The following is a 20,919-nucleotide window of genomic DNA, read 5'->3' on the forward strand; positions in this document are numbered from 1 at the left end:
GCAGGCATAGCAGACCTGTGGCTGGGGAGCCATGAGTCTGGGGGCAGGAAGCTTGCCCGCTCTGAGGTACTGCAGCCTGCACCGCCATCACAGGCCAACTGCAGCCTTCTTGTGTGGAAACCAACTCTGACCACAGCAAGCAGACACGGCTAACGGGGGCCAAGGGGAGCTGAGAAATAACCTTCTCTCAGGCAATACGTAAAGGCAATATGCAAAAAAGAGACATGCTGGTAAAGAGGTGAACAAATTTTGCCACAGGACTAATCCTCTATCTGGTGCTTAATTTCGAATCCAGTTCCTAAACCCTGGTATCTCTACATATAAAATGAAATGACAGGATTCAGCCAAGATACCGCTCAAGTAACAGTCTACAGTTGAGTCATTAATGCATATATGTTTATTTCCATCGTAAATAGCCATCAGTATTGCATATTGCTGGATAAAAGCTTTATAAGTCCTCAACCAATAACGCATATCAATGTCTAGACCTCAGCCTAGCAAGCAGGGGAAGAACAGTACACAAAGGTGTGAAGGATCAAAAGGAAGTAAGGCCTGCTATGAAAGCATCATGAATATAGGAAAGCTTTATACAAATTTACGCACAAATTTAGTGCTGTAATAGCCACGCTATTAGCCCTGCTCCAGCCACAGTAAAACAATAAATGCTTATTTATATAAGGCAGAGGTCCCAGCTGGGATCCAAGGCTTACACAGTAAGAGATACAGGCCATGTCAAATCCGCTTGTGCTGAACACTTCTGAAAGAGATGAACAATGTGACCCATAAACTGTAGAAACTTGGAGGAGTGGAAGGACTGGAGGAAGGCCCCAGAGCAGATCATGGCCACACTAACAATACAAGAAATGGCTTCTTACCTTTCAGAAGCTGTAGTTTCACTGATAAACCTTCCATTACCACCATTCACAGCACTAGAACCATACTCTAGTACTGGGGAAAAAAGAATGGTTGATAGAATATATATATGAGAGAAAGGAAAGAGAGAAGGAAAGGAAAGAGAGAAGGAAAGGAAAGAGAGAAGGAAAGGAAAGAAGAGAAGGAAAGGAAAGAGAGAGGAAAGGAAAGAGAGAAGAAGGAAAGAGAGAAGGAAAGGAAAGAGAGAAGGAAAGGAAAGAGAGAAGGAAAGGAAAGAGAGAAGAAAGGAAAGAGAGGAAGGAAAGGAAAGAGAGAAGGAAAGGAAAGAGAGAAGGAAAGGAAAGAGAGAAGGAAAGGAAAGAGAGAAGGAAAGGAAAGAGAGAAGGAAAGGAAAGAGAGAAGGAAAGGAAAGAGAGAAGGAAAGGAAAGAGAGAAGGAAAGGAAAGAGAGAAGGAAAGGAAAGAGAGAAGGAAAGGAAAGAGAGAAGGAAAGGAAAGAGAGAAGGAAAGGAAAGAGAGAAGGAAAGAAAGAGAGAAGGAAAGGAAGAGAGAAGAAAGGAAAGGAAAGGAAAGGAAAGGAAGGAAAGGAAAGGAAAGGAAGGAAAGGAAGGAAAGGAAAGGAAAGGAAAGGAAAGGAAAGGAAAGGAAAGGAAAGGAAAGGAAAGGAAAGGAAAGGAAAGGAAAGGAAAGGAAAGGAAAGGAAAGGAAAGGAAAGGAAAGGAAAGGAAAGGAAAGGAAAGGAAAGGAAAGGAAAGGGAGAAAGGAAAGGAAAGGGAGAAGGAAAGGAAAGGGAGAAGGAAAGGAAAGGAGAAGGAAAGGAAAGGGAGAAGGAAAGGAAAGGAGAAGAAAGGAAAGGGAGAAGGAAAGGAAAGGGAGAAGGAAAGGAAAGGGAGAAGGAAAGGAAAGGGAGAAGGAAAGGAAAGAGGGAAGGAAAGGAAAGAGGGAAGGAAAGGAAAGGAAAGGAAAGGAAAGGAAAGGAAAGGAAAGGAAAGGAAAGGAAAGGAAAGGAAAGGAAAGGAAAGGAAAGGAAGAAAGGAAAGGAAAGGAAAGGAAAGGAAAGGAAGAGGAAAGGAAAGGAAAGGAAAGGAAAGGAAAGGAAAGGAAAGGAAAGGAAAGGAAAGGAAAGGAAAGGAAAGGAAAGGAAAGGAAAGGAAAGGAAAGGAAAGGAAAGGAAAGGAAAGGAAAGGAAAGGACCCACAGTGTATGAAAGCAATAGTTTTGTTTGTTTGTTTTTGTATTCAGCTATCTCCCCTACGTACTGTTAATGACTCATGCAGGGGCCTAGACAGAGAAAATAGAAATCAGGAATCAACTTATCCAGCAAACTTAGAACCATCTTACCAGAAACATCATGATGTCTCACTATGGAGTGAACACATGCACAGAACCCGTTCTATCAGAAACATCATGATGTCTCACCCTGGGGTGAACACATGTGCAGAATCCCAGTGATTTTCCCTACAAACCTCTACCATACTGTCATTTCTTAACACAGGAGGTGCTATAGGTTTTCACTGGCAAGGGTATTTCTGGTTTCTGGGTGAAAACAAAAAATCTTCAAATAACATTTTACCTGCTGCCCCACATATATGCAAAGAGAAATGTGTGTAAAATGTACATAACATTATATATTTTGTACCTAAAAAATAAATTACATATGCATTCTATAAGTACTTATTTTCCAAGCACAAGGCTGAGACACTATCCAAAAAATCGTACAGCACAGTTCTAAGCAAAGGGACAGCTTACATTTTTGGACTACTGGGGGGGGGGGGTAGTCATTGAAAACATAAACATTCAAGGTGTTTGTACTTATTTTTTTCCTGGCCTCCTGGCCATCTAGGAATTGGAAAGGATCATTATAGCTGGACTAGAGAGTTGGAAGGCTTCCACAGACCACTGTTTACTATCAGGAAGGTGTGGTCACAAATTTTTGTGATTAATTACTGATCCCATTTGGAGCAATTCTTGAGGATGCATAAAAGCACTTACACATCTGACTAAGATGCTAGCAGACAACTACAGACATGGATTATAGGAAAGATGTGCAAGAATAGTAATAATGAACAGCAATTCTGGAGCATCATAATGAGGTGGTCTTTTTATAAAAAAATATCATCTGCTATATAAGATCATGGTCAGCCACGTCAGTCTCTTCTGCCCTGTTCTGCAGTGCACACTGCGCTTCTGGTGGTGGTAAAAAGCTGGAGGAAAGAGAGCCTTACACTCATTAGTTCATAAAGAAACGAAGAACCATTTGACAGGTGACTGACTATTAGGTCCCTTCACCTCATTCCCTGACATCCTGAACAACTTGTTAGAGAACATATCAGAGCTTTCCTGAAGCCATTGGGAAGGTTTATGTTACTGATTCCAGAATCTGAAAATACCTCAAACCAAAGCCTGTTATTTCTTGTTCAGACAAGCTGAAAGAGCTCAGCAAAGTCCCTTCCCAGAGGAAAATCTGCATTTTGAAACCAGAAATCTTGCTCTTCACAAGTGTTTCTGTGATTGCATCATTCTCCTTACAATCACGTTGCCCCTTGGTTTAGTAAGCAGTAACGAAGAAAAGCTCTTCTCCTCTGCAAGAACTGGTACTAGTTTGTAACTTGCAAGAATCAAACCATGAGTTCAGTCAGGAATGAGACCAGGAATTTAGATTACAGCAAATGTACATCCCAGCCTTGTACTTACTGAAAATAAGTACCCTGAGTGTTGAAATTGAAAACATGGTCCTCTCAAGCTCATGCTTGCTTGCAGAACCAGTTTTAAGGTCTCCTTAATTACTGATTACACTAAGCTGCAAGAGAGACAAATCATCCAATGATCTAAAGGCTACCATACCAAGAACGAATTCAAGTAAGAAAGCCTCATATGAAAATAAGTATGAAAAATGATAAAGATTGCACAAATAAGCAGCAAGACACACACTAAGCAAGCATCACCAGGAACCCATGAAGAACTGTGATTCACAGATAAGCTCTGAAAGCCTTCTATAGAGTGCACAACTTAGTCTTGGTATCATATGACTGCCTAATGCAGACACAGAAGAAAACCATAATATGGCAACAATCTTAGAATACACCAAAATTTTTATACCAAAGCTAGTGAACCTTTGTGCTAGGGGTGAGCAGAGATCTTTCAAAAAATCATTACCGTGCAACATGTGAACACATGCAGTAGCATTCTCAAATACAAACACCATGGCTGTGAGCCATTAGACAGACAGCCCTTAGACTGTAGGCTTTCCATCAAACTCTTACCTACACATTTCCACTTACTTTCTTCCAAAACTTACACCTTCTGACATTTCCGAAGAAAATATCCTTTAAAAATTGTGCCAACTAAACATCAATTATATTAACCTGTTGATATACTGAGTATTGAAAGTTCTGAGAAACGAAACATGGTTTGCAGTAAGGAGGCATCAAAACCCTTGGCACTGAAACACTTTAATCTATGCAGGTACATCAGTGAAAGTGTAATTCCATAAAAATTCTGCATTGAACAGCAGTGTCATTAAGAAATTAACCCTCTTCCCTCCGTCTTAAGTAAAGCACTAATACAGCTACAAATAAAGGGAGAGATTAGAATGCATGTAAATCACACTAAAATGCTCTGTGAACTAAAACAGCTATTGGAAATCAAACCCATTCACCTGTCAAAATGAGGTGGATTCAGATTATGTTAAAATATTGACAGCATCCATGGAATGGCTCAAGTTTAAGCAGAACTTCCTTTTCTCTTAAGCTGCTGCCTTTTAGCCCTCCCAACCAATTGCACTCTCTTTTATTAAATAGATTAAACTGATGGTGAATTAACTCCCTTTTCTTTGTACCTGTCGATTCCTGTTTCTCTGAATCTTGAAAGATTTGCATTAATTTTTTCTTCCATTTAACTGCAAATGCAGAAAATCTTCTTTTCATGACTTCTTCCAGTTCTCTCTCTTCTAAGCTGAGCCCTACCCAGTTTATCTTAAATTATCGTGGTCTGTCTTCTAGCTGTTTGATACTCCAAGACTTTAGGCTTCTTTTATCACAAATACAAACTTTTCAATTTCATTTTAGTACCAAATGCAACCATTAGCATCTCTGATCTCAGTTCTCACTGGCCCTTCTTATACCATCTCAAATTTTCACCTCAGTCTTCTAAACTCATTTTTCCCCCCCTTGTCCTTATTATTTCTTCCTATGCTTTAAGCAAAAGGCTATTATAATTTTTAGACACAGTTCACTGTCAAGTCTGTGTGTATTATGGCATTTAAGTGTAGGGGGATTTAAATGCAATTTTATTCTCATATTCAATAGGATAGGGCCTATGTTTTCTTCACGCTTTACTCAGCATAATGTTAAAAACATTACTACAGCACCTCCACAGTATAGTACATGCATGCCTGGGCATACAGAGATTTTGGAATGGAGGGAGAAAGAGGTGCTATCTCACTGTCTCTGTGCCCACAAGGAAAGGAAACACTATTTATGTTTCCCAGCATCTAAAGAAAAATAAGAAAACATCTCAGGCAATTAATATATATTATGAAATTACGCCTTATTAGTTAACAAGAATTACAGTAAACTCAAGTCAAAAGAAAAAAAAAATAGTGTTTTATTAACTACCACACTGTTATAATACACTTTAAACGTACAATAAGGTAGCCTTTAAATTTGAGGTGGTTTTAAGAATAACAAATGAACAGATTTCCAAATGTTTGTAAATAGGTGAACTGCAGTAATTATTGTTGTACATTTTTGGAAAACGGTATAGCACTTACAGACTGGCTATATAACTTCATTTTGTACATTTTTCTATAATTGAAAATATAAACAGTAATTAAAAAATAAAAAGAAAATTCAGCATAATAAAAAACATATATGTTTATCAGTTAAATGTACTGGATACATACAATTTTTAAGGGAAGAAGCAAAAAAGGAAAGATGGCTGATATTTAAATGCAGATTGACTAACCAAAAACTAAACAACAAACAAATAAAAACCTCATAAAACCCCTAGTTCACTATGACTATATCCATATGTTTGGGAGTACTGTCAATATGGAAGTGATTTTTCTGTTGTATTTGCATATGTTATATTTTACTGGTAATTTACATGATGGCTTTTAAGGCCCTGGCAGACAGATGTTTTTGGAAAAAAGATTTGATAAAAATCACTGCTGCGACGCAATACACCTTATTTTTGGTCCTCCAATGTTCAAGAGAAGGGATATACTTCACTATAACATTTGCCTTACCACCCAAATGCCTCAACCTATACATATTTATTTTTTTTATTTATTTTTTTTTAACATTTTAAGTTTTTTAAACATTGGTTATATTGCCCACCTTGGTTATTGAAAGAATATTAACAAGACATCATTTTGGCAAATTAAATCTTAAACATGGCTTTTCAATAGGATTTAAAAGGTGACTATCCCTAGAGTTCCATGTTAAAATGTAGTTTTCAAAATCTTACAAGAGTAATGCTTAAAATATTGTACATAGTTAACCTAATTAAAATAATTAGCTTCAAAATGACAAGTTGATGAGCTAAGTAAAGCCTACACTATGTAACATTTGCTTGGAAACTTGATTTGTCAGTTATGCATAATAAAAATTCCAGTCATCAAGAAAATTACAAAATTTCTTTTATCATAACATGATTTCTTTTCACCCATCAACTTCTTTATCTTACAATAGATAAATACCAACATGTTCTCATTTTTTTTTACACTAAACCACACAGGATTGATGCATTTGGTTAGACTACCATTTCCATCGTTAAATTCTTTTTTTTTAATATAACTTGGTAAAATTTCATCTCTTCTAGATTCCAAAAGTACCTACAAAACCCATGCAATTTTACCATTTTAATATACTATGGAATATCATACAAAGTAAGGCATTTCAGTGTCATGTATAACCAAGTTACTGTCAATCCAAAAATTTTTGCACATCAATAAAAAGATATCTAAGAACTTAGGAACAATATTCTTCTCACTACTGTATAAAAATAACCACAATTAATAGGTATCTTGTGTAATATTTACTCCATTGTCTCGTTTCCCGAAACTGTGACAAGCTGTAAAGGTATTTCAGTGTTGGTAAGAATATCTTGATTGCTGGTGCCAGATGTATTAACAGTTCCTATTCCTGAAACAGAACCTTGTTGAATATTTGCAAGGATAAGTGTTGTTCCTCCTGCAGTAATCAAAGTATCATCAGGCGTTGCTTCTACTGATGCCAGCACTGTACTGCTGGAGTGAATGCCTTTTTTATTCTGATGTGTTTTAATGTGTTTGGCAAGGTGGTCACTTCTCATAAAGCGTTTTGAACATTCTGGACAGACGAATTTCTTCTCACCTGTCATATAAGATAAGAAAAAAATGTTTTCAAGAACATTAGAAAAAAATCACATATACACCAAAAACTGAGATAATTTAGTGCTTCTAAGAGTCAGAATTCTAACAGCATCTTAAGAAAACCGCTATCCAAGATGATAAACTTAAATTGTCATTTAAATTTCTAGATATTCATACAAATCATTTAAAAGAACCAAATTATTTTTCTGTCTCTCACTGAGCTTAGGGAAATCTTTCAGGCAAGATAAAGAATATCACAATCTAATATGCTCAGCTGCAGTTATTACCAATAAGTAACTTCTCAGAGGAGTACAAACCCTGCAGAACAATGGACAGGAAAGATAACATGAACTGCAGAATCCCACTTGAGACTGACAGACAGGACCATAGGGCAATTCAGGTTGGAAGGGAACTCTGGAGGTCTCTAGACTGATCTCTCGGAACAGGGTCAGCAACGAGATCCGTCCAGGTTGCTCAGAAATTTATCCAGCCTGGTCCTGAAAGCCTGTAAGGATGAAGACTGCACAAGCTCTCTGGGCATCCTGCTCCAATGCCTAGCAGTCCTCACAATGGAAATATTTTTCTTTGCATCTGGTCTGAACATATCGTTTAAACTCGTGTCTGCTGCCTCTTGTCCTCACACCAACACACCACCATGAAATGTCTGGCTTTTTCTTCTTAATGTTGTCCTTGCAGGTTCTACAAAGCTGCACTTGAATTGCTCACTCCCTGCCATTACTCTTTGCCTAGCTGAACAAGCTCAGTTCCTACAGCTCCCTGCTTCCCAGTCATCTTGGTTGCCCTCTGCTGAACTCAATCCTGTTGATTAATGTCTTTCTTATGCTGGGGGCTGAAATATTCTAGATGCAGTCTAACCAGTACTGAAAAGGTCATAAACACTCCCCTAAATCTAGCATCTGTGCTTCTGTTGACACAGCCCTGTCCACCTTGGCTGCTGGATCACATTGTTTATCAAGACTTCTCTAGATCCTTTTCAGCAGAGATACTTCCCAACCAGTCAGCACTTCACCTGCATTGATGCAATGGTTTATTTCATCCCAAGTGAAGGACTTTTCATTTATGGCTAGGAACCATTAACCATTCCCTCTGAGCTGGATCATTTAACCAGCCTTCTTTTTAATTTTTAAACAAACCAAAAAAACATCTGGCTGTCCAGCCAGCCAGACCATAACATCCCCAATTAGATTCAACCATCCAACATGTCGAACAAAAGCACACCACTGCATACAGAAGATGAAATAATTTTCATAGACACTGCAGTTTTCTAAGCAATGCATATGCAGAAGCACAAATTATCTACTGTCATTGGGTTTTTCAAACAATCTAATTTTAAAGGTAAGCATGCTGTAGTTTGAACATTCTAGAATATTATCATGGGTTCCGTTTGTAGGAAAACGGTAATACAGACAACAGACTTGAAACAAACCTCTTCTTAAAAAGATGAAGAGCTAAACTAATTTCTATTCCTTGTATTAGACAAAAGGAGAAGTGTGAACTTCGGGTTCCAGTATCTCTAACAAGTAGTCTAACCACAAAACTAGAAGATGTAGAATGATGCACCATCAAATGCTCTTCCTTGATTTTGTGAATGACATCTAATCCCTTGGACATCTAGCCCTCCATTTTTCTTTTTTCTTTTTTGCTTTTATAAAAAGGGAGAAAATTATTAAAGTTAAGATGTTTAAAAACAGTTCTAATCTGGTTCAAACAAATCAAACTCATCACTGAACTTGAATCAAAGTTTTCTGATTAAGCTAATTTAAATATTAATTTTAATGTCAGTTTTGACTCAGAAAGGTTGTATTTTGTCCTCGTCAGATCTACTGAAGGAACTAAAACATACACATACCTTTAAATATTAGCTGATTTTAGAAAAGCCACAAAACAGTAAAATCAACCTAATACAAAGATGTTTTCCAAAGTTATTTATCCAAGCCCTCCCCATGTCACTCCTTTAGTAAAAGGCACCGGAATCAAAAATTGAAAACCTGTGTGTGTTCTTCGGTGTCGCTGAAGCTCATCGCTGCGAGTGAACCTTTTGCCACAGAACATCCAAGTACAAACAAATGGACGCTCTCCAGAGTGCCAGCGGAGATGAGCTCTCAAATGCGAAGTCTTCCCATATACTTTGCCACATCCCGGTATGTGACAAATGTGTTGCTTCTTTTTTCCCAAGTTTGAGCCTCTGTTAAATAAAAGTGAAGTTATTCATTGTAAAACATTCTTCCTAAACAGTGGTCATACATAGAACTGGGGTTAAAATATACCAACAGATCTATGAAAAAAAAAAATCTGAGCGGTTGCCCATTTTTGTTTCAAATATATTCAGAGCCTGGTACACTCTGCAAAAAGCTGGAAATAAAAACTATAATGGTATCTCAATTCTGCAGCAAATTATAAATTCAAAAGCATGTGAAATTTAAATGACAGACATATAATCTTTAGCAAACACACATGTATATAAAGTTAGAAATACAGTAACTACGGCAGTATTATTTTGATATTGATGTGCCTGTATCTTAAATTTCTCCCAATTTCAGTTTTCATGCCAAAGACAGTTTTGGCAAAGAAACACAAATCGTTACAATTGCCAATAGGGAAACTAGAGATTTTGGCAACTGGGAAGAGAACAGATGGGACTTTTGGCATCTTGGGGAAACTTGAGAAACAGTTTCAGGTTGGAGGATAAGCATACTAACCTGCAGATTTCCACTAAAATGAATGACAGTGAAATAGCTGATCTTGCTGGCATTTCAATTAATTCCTTGATATTTCAGAAACAAAATTCATCAAATACAAACACATAATTCCTAGGAAGTGTAATCTAGACACTTGAGCTTGATGCCTATTTTCAAGATGCTACCTCACTGAAATGGTAATTGATTACATTCAGTGTTAAGCACCTAACACAAAAAGCATAGCTTTTTTTTTTTTTTAATTTAAAAAGTAAACAAACAAAAACCACCACAGAGATAAGAACTTATGAGTACTCAAAGAAAGATCAGTCTGGGCACTGCACAGCTGCTGCTGTTATGTCAGTGTAGTTATATGAACAGTACAAGGTAGGAGACTGAAAAATGCAGCCAAGCATTAGGACACCTTATACAACAGTAACGTTAACTTAGAGCAGCTTCAATAGATTCTGAAATCACAGTCATCAGCACTCCGTCCTTGATGACTAGGTAGAGAATTTTTAGTTGCCTCATCAGGACAATTTTTTCTTTCCTTAAATTAGGCTTCTCCACTTCCTCTCAACAGTCCAGTGAACGATTTTCCAAACAACTATTAAACCTAGATTCTCATCCCTGCATTCAGAACATCACTGTTTCACATTCGATGTAATCTAAAGGTGACAGAAGAGATTCTGCTTGTCTCATTTTTTTGTTGTTACTGCTACCCCTCAAATCCATAGCCTCATGGAAAGTTCATCTGTCTTTTCCAGCTCGTCTATAAATTCCTTGCAAAGAGTACCCTAACATCTGACCTGACACCTTGAACTCTTTCATCATTATCAGTACTGGCAAAAATCTTTTTTACTTTTTTTTTCCAATGTCCCAAAAGTAGATTGTTTCTTTGGCCCAGATGAATACTGATTTATTTTTTAAACATCCACCCCAACTGAAATGCCCTTTGCTGCATCTGAACTGTCATGTTCACACTCGTACATGGCCTCCCCTCAAGCCAATATTAAGAGACAAAAATAAAATCTAATTTTTATCTTTGTACTGAGCCGCTTACAAAAAAAATCTCAATATTCACAAGTTTTGAACATTCAGCCAATCACAAAGGTATTTAGGAAAATGTCTTCAGAGTGCCCCCTTTCTTTTCTAATTACTCAGCATCCACAAAAGGCTAGGCCAAAGAAATCTCCGTAACACAACTCAGTCTACCACTAACAGGTTCAGTAGCATTCATCCATCAGCCCTGAACATCCAATTCTCAAGACTCCAAGGAATAAATTTTCTTTGTTTCCCCTTCTGTCTCACTGCAACCAGTTCCCCAGTTCTCAGGCTCAGTTCACCTTCACCTAATGTTTCAGTTCTAGGCACTCAGAATCATAGAATATCCCGAGTTGGAAGGGACCCATAAGGATCATTAAGTCCAACCCCCGGCACCACAGCTCTGCCCAACAATCCAGACCATATAACTAAGAGCACAGTCCAAACGCTTCTTAAACTCCAAGAGGCTTGGTGCTGTGACCACGTCCCTGGGGAGCCTGTTCCAGTGCACAACCATCCTCTTGGTGAAGAACCTCTTCCTGATAGCCAGCCTGAACCTCCCCTGTTGGAGCCTGACACCATTCCCTCGGGTCCTGTCACTGGGCACTAAAGAGAACAGATCGGCGCCTGCCCCTCCGCTCCCCCTCGTGAGGAAGCTGTAGGCCTCCATGAGGTCTCCCCTCAGCCTCCTCTTCTCCAGGCTGAACAGGACAAGTGACCTCAGCTGCTCCTCATACATCTTCCCCTCTTGGCCCTTCACCATCTAGAGGGGAAGAAGTCCTTCAGGTCTTCTTGTTTGGTAGCTCAAGGCATCCAACAATTGTGCTGACAGCTTTATTGGTAATACAGACAAAGGAACACCCACGTCTCTTCCGCATTATATAGTCTTGGTAACCAACGGAATTCCCCATTAGGATTCTGCTATCCTGTATCCTTAATTGCCTGTCCTACTCCATGTAACCCTACGAAGTTCTCAATCTATGCTTATAACAAAATATATTTCCGCATTTTAAAATCTGTATACATTTTTGTATACAGATTTTTTTTTTATTATTATTATTTGGTATTTCATCCTCATATGGTCTCCAAATATGCTACGATCTCCCCCTCCTCCCCCCCCCCCGCAATAACCAGTCCAAATACTCTGGAACTTTGCGTGACACAGTACACAAGTGTGACACAAATCACATGAAATCACATCCAATTTTGTTAAAGTAACTAAGATTCCTAAGTCAATCATTTGGAGTTGCTTAACTGCACCTTTAGTCTAGACTGAAGGAAGTCATGGTTCAATTCACGGTCAGCGTATTGTGCTTCAGAGGTAGTGTACATAATCCTGAGCACGTCACCTGATTGCCGAGGGAATTCCTCAGTGGACTCCGCAGTCCAAAGAGAAGAGAAAGTTAGGAATTTGCAGAATGAGATCTGCAGGACTACTGTGAATGAGTAACTGAGTGTATTTACTGTACACAGCCTCATACAGGCATCTGCACGTTTGCTTCATGCGTGCTCTAAAGTGACTGGATATGAGCCAAGTTCTGTCTGGACGCTTTGCAGCTGTGACAGACTGGCACCGCGCCCTAACACGTCACGCTAGGAGGCCTTTCTTGCTGCACTGGCCAATAACCATTGCCACTGAGTAAAAGGATATGACTCACACCTCAACTGGAGTCTTCAAATCAATTAATACATTAAGTATTTTCATAGCACGTTTGAGCTTTATAAAGACAGGAAGCCACACTTCTCAGTAGCCATACAGAGTGCAATGGTTTCAACATGAGATACCTTCATCTACAAAGAAACCAGACTTTCAGTCCAGCAGTACTTCCAGGAAAAACAATTATTTCAGGAGTGAAACAAAGGCTTTTTAGTTATTTTAAGAATGTATATTTTAGGGTTAAGTATCTGAAGTGGTACTCAGCAACACTGTTCCTCCGTAGATCCAGAGGGTAGTAGTTACATCCCAATATAATTGCAGATATAATCGAGAGGACAGTGAAACTTTCCCCTAACTTCTGACACCCTAACAGTAACCTTAATACTATCCAGTTGGGATCAGAGTCATCCTCTGAGGCACATCTCTCTTCTCTTTTATTTACCATTTACCATGTAAACTTGAGGCTGTAAGGCTTTAATTGACACATCTAGTACTCTCTCCCTACTTCACAGAACTGTTAAAAATATAAATTCTTTGAAGACTGCAATGTGTCCTAATTCTGCATTGAGAATCAAAAAACAAACAAACAACAAGAAAACCAACCCTCAGCCCTCCTTTGCCCCCTCAAAAAAGAGGATACAAAAGAAATGCCAAAATTAAGACTAAATAAAAGATGAAATTATGATGAAGTCTGCATATGTGAGGCCATATATACTGTATTTTCCTACCTCATTTAGCACACAGGAGGGATAGCATTCATTGAGTAAACTACCATTCAGCTTTCTCATATTGATTTATTGTGTTTTCCTAATCTTACTAGTTACATATTAGTTAAATACTATCTTAACAGAATTATTCATTTCCTATGTGTTTTGTCCTCATCAAGAACATTCACATCAGCGTCTAAGCTTTTCAGAAAAAAAAGAGTTTATCATCGTGCAACATACTTGTGTATTAAGCTTGAACTAATACAATCATTTCATACATCCAAACTTGAGGCAGAAAATGATTGAAATTGTCAAACAACCATCAATCAAAGGAATCAAGCTCAATGTAGCAAAAGCTTGATTTTTTTATTATTATTTTTTAAATACTGTAGACGTTCATAGTTCAGCCCAATTGACTCTTTACAGCAATGAACTCACTACTTCTGCAGTGAAAAAAGTGGGGCGGATAGTACTAATACCTCCAAAACTTCAGAGACCCTTTACTCCAATCTCCTATTTCAGTCCCTATATGCCTTCCAATTTCTGCAGTAAGCAAAGCAGGTGCCAACCATTATACTGTCCTGATTCAAACCCTGAGCATCACCCATCCCATCCACTGAATAGTACTGGGGTTGTATGATGTTTTTTTAAATGCACAATAAAAAGAATTTAGAAAAAATAAAAATTTAGAACAATTATGTAAATTTAGAATAATGTACATATTTGGAATAAATTAAATTTATTAATACATTCATAAATTAAATTTATAAATTTAAGTGATTGTAAATTCTAATAAATTAGAATGACGAAATTAGAATTTGGTTTCTATTTTTTAGAAACAAGATCATAATGCATATGTGCAATTAATGTCACAAAGGATATCTTAACTTTGACACTTTCAAACTTTCAATTTTTCAGTTTTGTAACCTTAACATTTAAAAAATTCTTATTGCTATATGAAGAAATTTATGGAAGCAAACGTCCTATTGACTGAAACTTAAAGTCATCAGCAGAGTTGAAAGACAAAATAAAACTCTGCATTACAGCACTAGAGATAAATGAGCCAATGGAACAGCTACAGAACGTTATCCATGTGTATCAGAGTGAGAAGGAAAACATTCCTATGGTGGGTTTATTGCTTTTTGCTAGACTCTGAAGGCATTCTACATTCTGGTGGAAACGTTGCTCTAGCAACTGTAGGCACTTTCACTCTTTTTCAGTTTCACTACCATTCCTACCATTGTCTCCTTCGCTATCCTGTTTCTATTCCAGTCCTAATTCTCACATCCTGACTTCCTGTCCTACTTTTTTCCTTACTTTGCATGTTTGATGTATCCCAGTCCTTCCCTTAACTGTGGAGTTCAGATTCACACCCATCTCACCTCTCCCTAGCTCTGACCTCAACTCCTTCCTCAGTTCCAAACAGAGTTTCAGTCAGATTATGTACACCGTTCTCCACACTTTCTCAAAACCGTCACTCGGTAAGACTCTCTTTCTTGGGCTTCAACCTTACGATTTGGTGTTATAGCAACTTCACTTCGGAGTAAGAGTAAAGTTTAGAGTAAAGATGCCTTTAAATTAAAGCCACTGCAGGCTGGAATAGAGCACGAAGAAGAGGAACTTTATAAGAGTACAGTCATTGCCTGTAACATTTTAAGAGTTTTCTCCTAGACTGAAGCAAATCTCAATCCAGGCTGTCCTTTGGGCAAATCATGGCACAGCCAAGGCTCACCGAGCCAGGTTTTCAGTGGACTACATGCAGGAATTTAAGAAAAAGCTGACTTACAAAGATGCTATATGACTGTAACAGATATTATCAATAGCTTCATTTGTGATGAAAACACATGAAGTGCTTTTTTTTTTGTCTTAAAAAAAAAAAAAAAAAAAAGCTTTTATTTGCCTAAGCAGACCAAAATATTATCTCCTTGTGCTTACAATGAAGGTATCTAGAACTTAGAGCAAAAAAAGCTCAAAAGGCTGGACAATATATGTATTTAGCCAGTACTTGTTTACAACTCTTAAAGCCATGGAACACCGACAGGTTCTTGAAACAGAACTCAGTAATTTACACTATAGTTCCCACATAAATAAGACTTCCACTTCAGAGAACAAAGTATTATCAAAATGGGCAAATTTCTGTGTAATAAAGTCTTTGTGTAGTTATATTAACACAAAGTTAGGCTGCCTTTTGCAAGTGAAAATATTCAGTCTATTATCCCCATTTCCCTCTTCTATCATTTCAAATATCACAATTACAGAAGTGTTTTAGAATAAAATAAAACCTTTGTATGCAGCCCTGACGTCTTATACGAATAGAAACTTAGTATCTTTGCATTTGCCATATTTACACTAAATTTGACTAAAACAATCAGTCAATTAAAAATTTTAAATTTAGGGTTATTATACAAACCTTGTTTTTCTTAGGAACCTAGCAAAAAAGAAAACCAGGATAACTGTATTTTTAGAACACTCCAAAGCAATCAAACTGGAAAAAAAAGCTCAATCAGTGAGGAAATGCAGGAATACAGCATTTAATCAAGTCCTTGACATATGATAGGAAGCCAATCACAGATGCGCATATTCCAAAATATTTAATTTTCATATTATTTAGAGCAATGTTCTACTCCCCTCACTTGTACTAGGTGGCATCTAACTCCAGATTTTTCCAATTAATCTTAATGGAGTAACTCACAGAGGATGGAATAATTTCCCCTTCCATCTGCAAGCCCAGAAATAAAGGTGTCTGTCCTTTAGCACATAAGCTCTTTTGCATAAGCCCATAGTTTTCTCTTTTTATAGCCAACTGTTATTAACTAAGGCTCCTTTTTTCCTCACTCATTATTTGTTTTCATTATTACATGCATTATATGACACTGAAAGTTACATACCTTCCACCACCTTCTTTGCAGTTGGGACATGTACAAGCTACTCGTCGCAGTCTTTTTCCTTCTTGATGTGGTTGGTCCCCTTCCTCATCTACCACCTGTACTCTCAAATGTGTTAGATCATTGGTATTCAGTGTAGAATCACCACTGAGCTGCCACTCTTCTGGATCAGGCTCCTCTTCTTTAATCCTAATATCTGAGGAAAAGAACAAAGACAGATCCATAAGTAGCCCATTAAATACAGAGAAGGAAACCATTATGATCAAATCTTTTTTACTGTTGAGAGCACTATGTCAGTCAAAAGTCAACATACTTTAGTGCATACTGACATTGCTTCTGTGCCCTTATAACCTGTATGGTATTTAAAAAGTTTATCTTACTACACAATTCAAAGTCGAAGACATGCTGTAACAAAGTATTAAACTTCATGTTTGAACCATTCTTGGTAGTGAATGCTGTCACCTGGAAGATTTTGGCTGCTTGAAAGATAGGAAAAAATGAGGAACAAGAGGTTGAAAAAAAAAAAGTAAACACATGTTTCAAATGATCCTGAGTATCCACTTATATTCCCAGAGGGTTTCTCAATTAATGTGACACATAGTAGAAACATCCTTTCTAGATGATCTTCAGGATTTTTTCAGTATGCACAATAACAAATGAAATACTATAATAAATTAAAGGTTTCAACCTAAGACAGACTAAGAAATACAATAAAAAAAACTCACTCCTTTGTTCCCTCTTCCCCTTCTCATCTCAAATTTGTCTTTTTTTTTTTTTTCCCTTAAACTATTCGGAGAGAAGAAAAAATTCAGGGAAGAATGTTCAGAATTAGAAAGAAGTAAACAAAACCCAAACTACTTTAAGGTTATTTTGAGCTAGTAGTCAAAACAGGTCCTTGTACTTTCATGAAAGCAGAATAAACGTCTCAAGTCTCAACTCACAGGATACGCATTCACAAGTATGTGTACTCTACCTCCCTTTCCAAAGAAGCGTCTACATGCCCCTTAAATAGAACACGTTTTAGGAAGAAGATGGAATCTTCTACCACTCCTTCATCTCACCTAAAGCACAGGTTGAAAAGCAAAGTCCAAACCGCAAACCTATTAGGCAAAACTTAGTGTCCAATGTTAACATTCAGTGCTAAGCATCTGTTGGAAGTACTACCTCCAACTAAAAGGTAGAGGACTACCCTCAAGTAAAAGCTCTATTTTCTACCATCACTGTCCTCATAAACTGAACATAAACATCACACAGCTTTTAAAACAGTCATGTGGAAATAAGCAGTTAGACCAAACTCAGAGAATAAGTGCTGCATATTACACACAATACCACCAGCAGGTAATGAGCATCTATCAGCTGTTGCTTTGAGCGCTCTTTCTGGGCAGCCACACAAAGCTACACAGCATCCATTCAGTCTAATCCAAGAACCAACAATAGTATCACAGTACACTGTGAGACAACTATTTCAACAACTTTACATTTTAACGGGAACATTTTTTCCCTCCAGACACTACTCTGAATTCCCCATGAATTGGAAGTCTGAAAATCAATATTTATAAAAAAGACAGTTTCTGTACAGCATTTTAGAAAGCTGAACCCCAGCTCCCTCTTAGATTCAGCACTCTAGTTTGGATTTATTTTTTTTCAGAGAAAATGATTAGCCACTAGCACAAACTAATAAACAAGCCATCAAAAGTGGTTTTGTTTTTTTTTTTTTTTCCCTTGAAGCTTCAAAGTAAAAACTGTGTCCCTCCTGGATGCGTTTAGCGACTGATTTTTCTGCGTAATTGACTCTCTGAAATGTAGGTTTTCATCCTCAGCACAACACCCAAACCCCGAAACCTCAAGTGAGCACTGTGGCAATTCTAAATTCTTTTAAGGAGTTAGTGCTTCAGCTACTACCTCTATAATGAAGAGGAAGCTAAACAAATTGCATAGCAAAACATATGAAAAACTCTACTGGGCCAGATCATAATTGGCGACTTCTCCCAGTAAAGATCAGGAAATAAATTAATGGTAAAACATGTAAAGAGTAGTAAGTACCTGGTCTACCTTCCAAATGATGCCCAGCATGCGTTTAGAGACAAAGGATGCAGCTACACTAAAAATCTCTTGGTGCTAATAAGGTGTCAGTCCACTCTTTCCCAACACCATAGTCTGCCTTCCTTTTGGCTACATCTATAACCACTTGTGGGATTGTCCTGACATTGCTGACATAACTTGAGAATTATTTAACTTGAGGAAATCACTACTTTTGGGATACAATTACAGGTCAGAACCAAGGAAATATAGATTATTAACTGTTTTAGATGCAAAAGGCAATGCTAGAAACTAGACTGAAGGAAAAAAAAAAAAAAAAAGCTAGTCTGAGCTGTGGGAATCCAAAAACTAGCATGCTTACTTTTGCTGATTCTATGCATATAGTAACATCAGCAGAAGTACTGCAGTAAGCTTTTGCACTGTCCAATGTCACCTGCACACTAATTGAGCTTTACTGCTACAGTAAGAAGCTCAAAATTTCAGACAGCGACCTAAGCATCTTTCACATGAAAGGTATAAATTTTGCTATTAAATGAACAGAAAAAAATAAAGACCTGCCTATACATACCTCAGAAACATCACATTTTTTCAGGGTTCCAACTACCAGAAGAAGAAAGAAGATATACTATTAAGCATATCAATACATTCACTTACAGCATCTTTAGAAAAAGGCAAAAGCCTCATTGACTCTTACGCAACTGGGCACTCAATAGGAATTCAAACACAGCAAAGTGATAAAGCTGCCAGCACAGGACAATTCAGCCTTGTGTAGATGTGCCACAAAAAAAAATCAAAATAAATCAAAAAAAAAATAAAAATCTCCAAGCAGTTCTTTAGGGCTGGCTATGGTAGGTACCACGGTTAAAATTCTTTGACTGATCAAATGTTCCACAAGGTTTTCATCTAAAGTAAGAGTTGAAGTAATGCTAATCAAATAAAACATTGTATTAAGAAGGTAATTTCATCATCATCTTACTAACATTAGATACAAAAGTCAGTAATTGAATCCAGCTAGCACTACATACACATACTTATGAAGAGATACCAACATAGCCCAGTGAAGTAGAAAGGATCACATCAGGGATGGAATTGTGCTAACACCACTACTGAAGTCAGACATTCCATGTAACACAATTTCTGTTTCCCCATACCCACATTATATGGACAAATCACATCTGCAATAACCAGTGACAAAGAAGACAACTGTCTGTGCATTCTCCTTCTAGCTATGGGCCTCACTTCTAACAACTTCTCTGTTTTTTGGGGGGTATCTGAACATGCGCACCAATATTCTAGATAAAAAGACGATCAAAACACCAAAAACACTCCAAACCTAGCGCACAGGTGGTATGGTCAAGCTCGGAATAAACTGAACATTCTGAAGCCTGTCAGTTCTCCATTACGTATGCAACATGGAACTGCTCTGCTCCTGAGCGAGGGACCTGTCTGGACAGTGGACAACTGCAGACAGAGCTGGTCAAGAACTGAGGAGGTACACAGACTTCACAATCCCTTCATAACTCACTTTGTTTCCATCAGTATCACTATTCCCAATTCCCATTTCATCGTGTAGTCTAGGTGAGAGTGGATCTCATCAAATCCCGCAGTGAATCAGACAGCCTTAATACGATCCTTAGCAGCAATGAGGCTGCTGCTCTCTGAGCAGATTCTACATTATTGCAAGAGGTAAGGGTAAATCCCATCACTATTTTGTGGGAGAAGGGGGTGTAATTTAGACATTGGAATGAAACGAAGAGGTAGAAGGGAGAAAGCATGGGGAAGAGCAAAAGTTAAGAGTCTTCTCAAATGCAACGCAACTGCAGATTACGCAAATTCATATAGATAGCAACGACACCATGTTTCTCCCTTGGTGTTCCTCTGGATGTGTTCCATTCTAATTCAGTACTAGGTTTCACACATGCTCTGCAAAAAATTGGGACTAAAACCTTTTTTTTTCTTTTTAACATAAGCCCGAATGCCATGACAAGCACTGATAAATTTGAGGCAACTTTCATTCTCTACCAATTAAACACAGGCAAAATGAAGGTCACATTTGCTTTAGTACTATTTTATTTCCGTGCTTTCAAGTTTCTGTATGTCCTTACTTCTTCATTACGTTCAAGACCTAGTCCTAAGTATGAAAGGGAAATTCAAAGCTCCTATTTCAAATGAATTCTTGCTATCTTAATGAGCTAGATTTGGTTTAGCATTTCCTTTTCTCAAAAGGATGCAAACTGGTATCCTGGTGCGTAATTGTTCCAAAGCAACCATTCCCTAATCAGAGAAATACCAGAGCTGGCTTCAACACAGACCAAGTTTAAGTGTATTTGGTGAATAAAAGTAATAACTAGAAGATTCATTTTCAGTGCTTCAGAGAAGTTTAACTGATAGGATGAAACTATGCAGGTAAAAATGCAGCTGAACTGTTCTTGAATGTATTTCAGCTACAATTTAGTGTGGAAAGAATTACCGCTGCCCACTGATACAGCCAGGTCACTTACTCACCTCATCAGGTATCAGATGAATGCAGTACTTAAACTGAATCAAAACAGCAAAGAAAAACTTCATATTCTATCTTGGCCTGTTTCAAGTGGGACTTTAAGAAAATACCATTTTGTTCATCTCTGAGAAAAGTTATTGGTTTACCCAATAGTCATAAAAAC

General features: G+C 37.7%; 1 protein-coding gene across 2 annotated transcripts in view; it reads right to left on the reverse strand.

Annotated features, from left to right (window-relative positions):
• Positions 1-5,453: 5,453 nt before the first annotated feature.
• The window catches only part of SP3 (Sp3 transcription factor), a 35,552-nt gene continuing 20,086 nt past the window's right edge, over positions 5,454-20,919 (reverse strand). For both annotated transcript variants that reach the window (XM_068685711.1, XM_068685710.1), the window contains 3 exons: positions 16,220-16,412; positions 9,237-9,433; positions 5,454-7,228 (listed from right to left, as the gene is read on the reverse strand). In XM_068685711.1, the coding sequence (XP_068541812.1) occupies positions 6,912-7,228; positions 9,237-9,433; positions 16,220-16,412 (707 nt within the window). In that variant the 3' untranslated portion in view covers positions 5,454-6,911. The remainder of the gene's footprint in view (positions 7,229-9,236; positions 9,434-16,219; positions 16,413-20,919) is intronic.

Source organism: Anas acuta, chromosome 6 (assembly GCF_963932015.1).
Source record: "Anas acuta chromosome 6, bAnaAcu1.1, whole genome shotgun sequence".
In the NCBI taxonomy this organism is placed as follows: domain Eukaryota; kingdom Metazoa; phylum Chordata; class Aves; order Anseriformes; family Anatidae; genus Anas; species Anas acuta.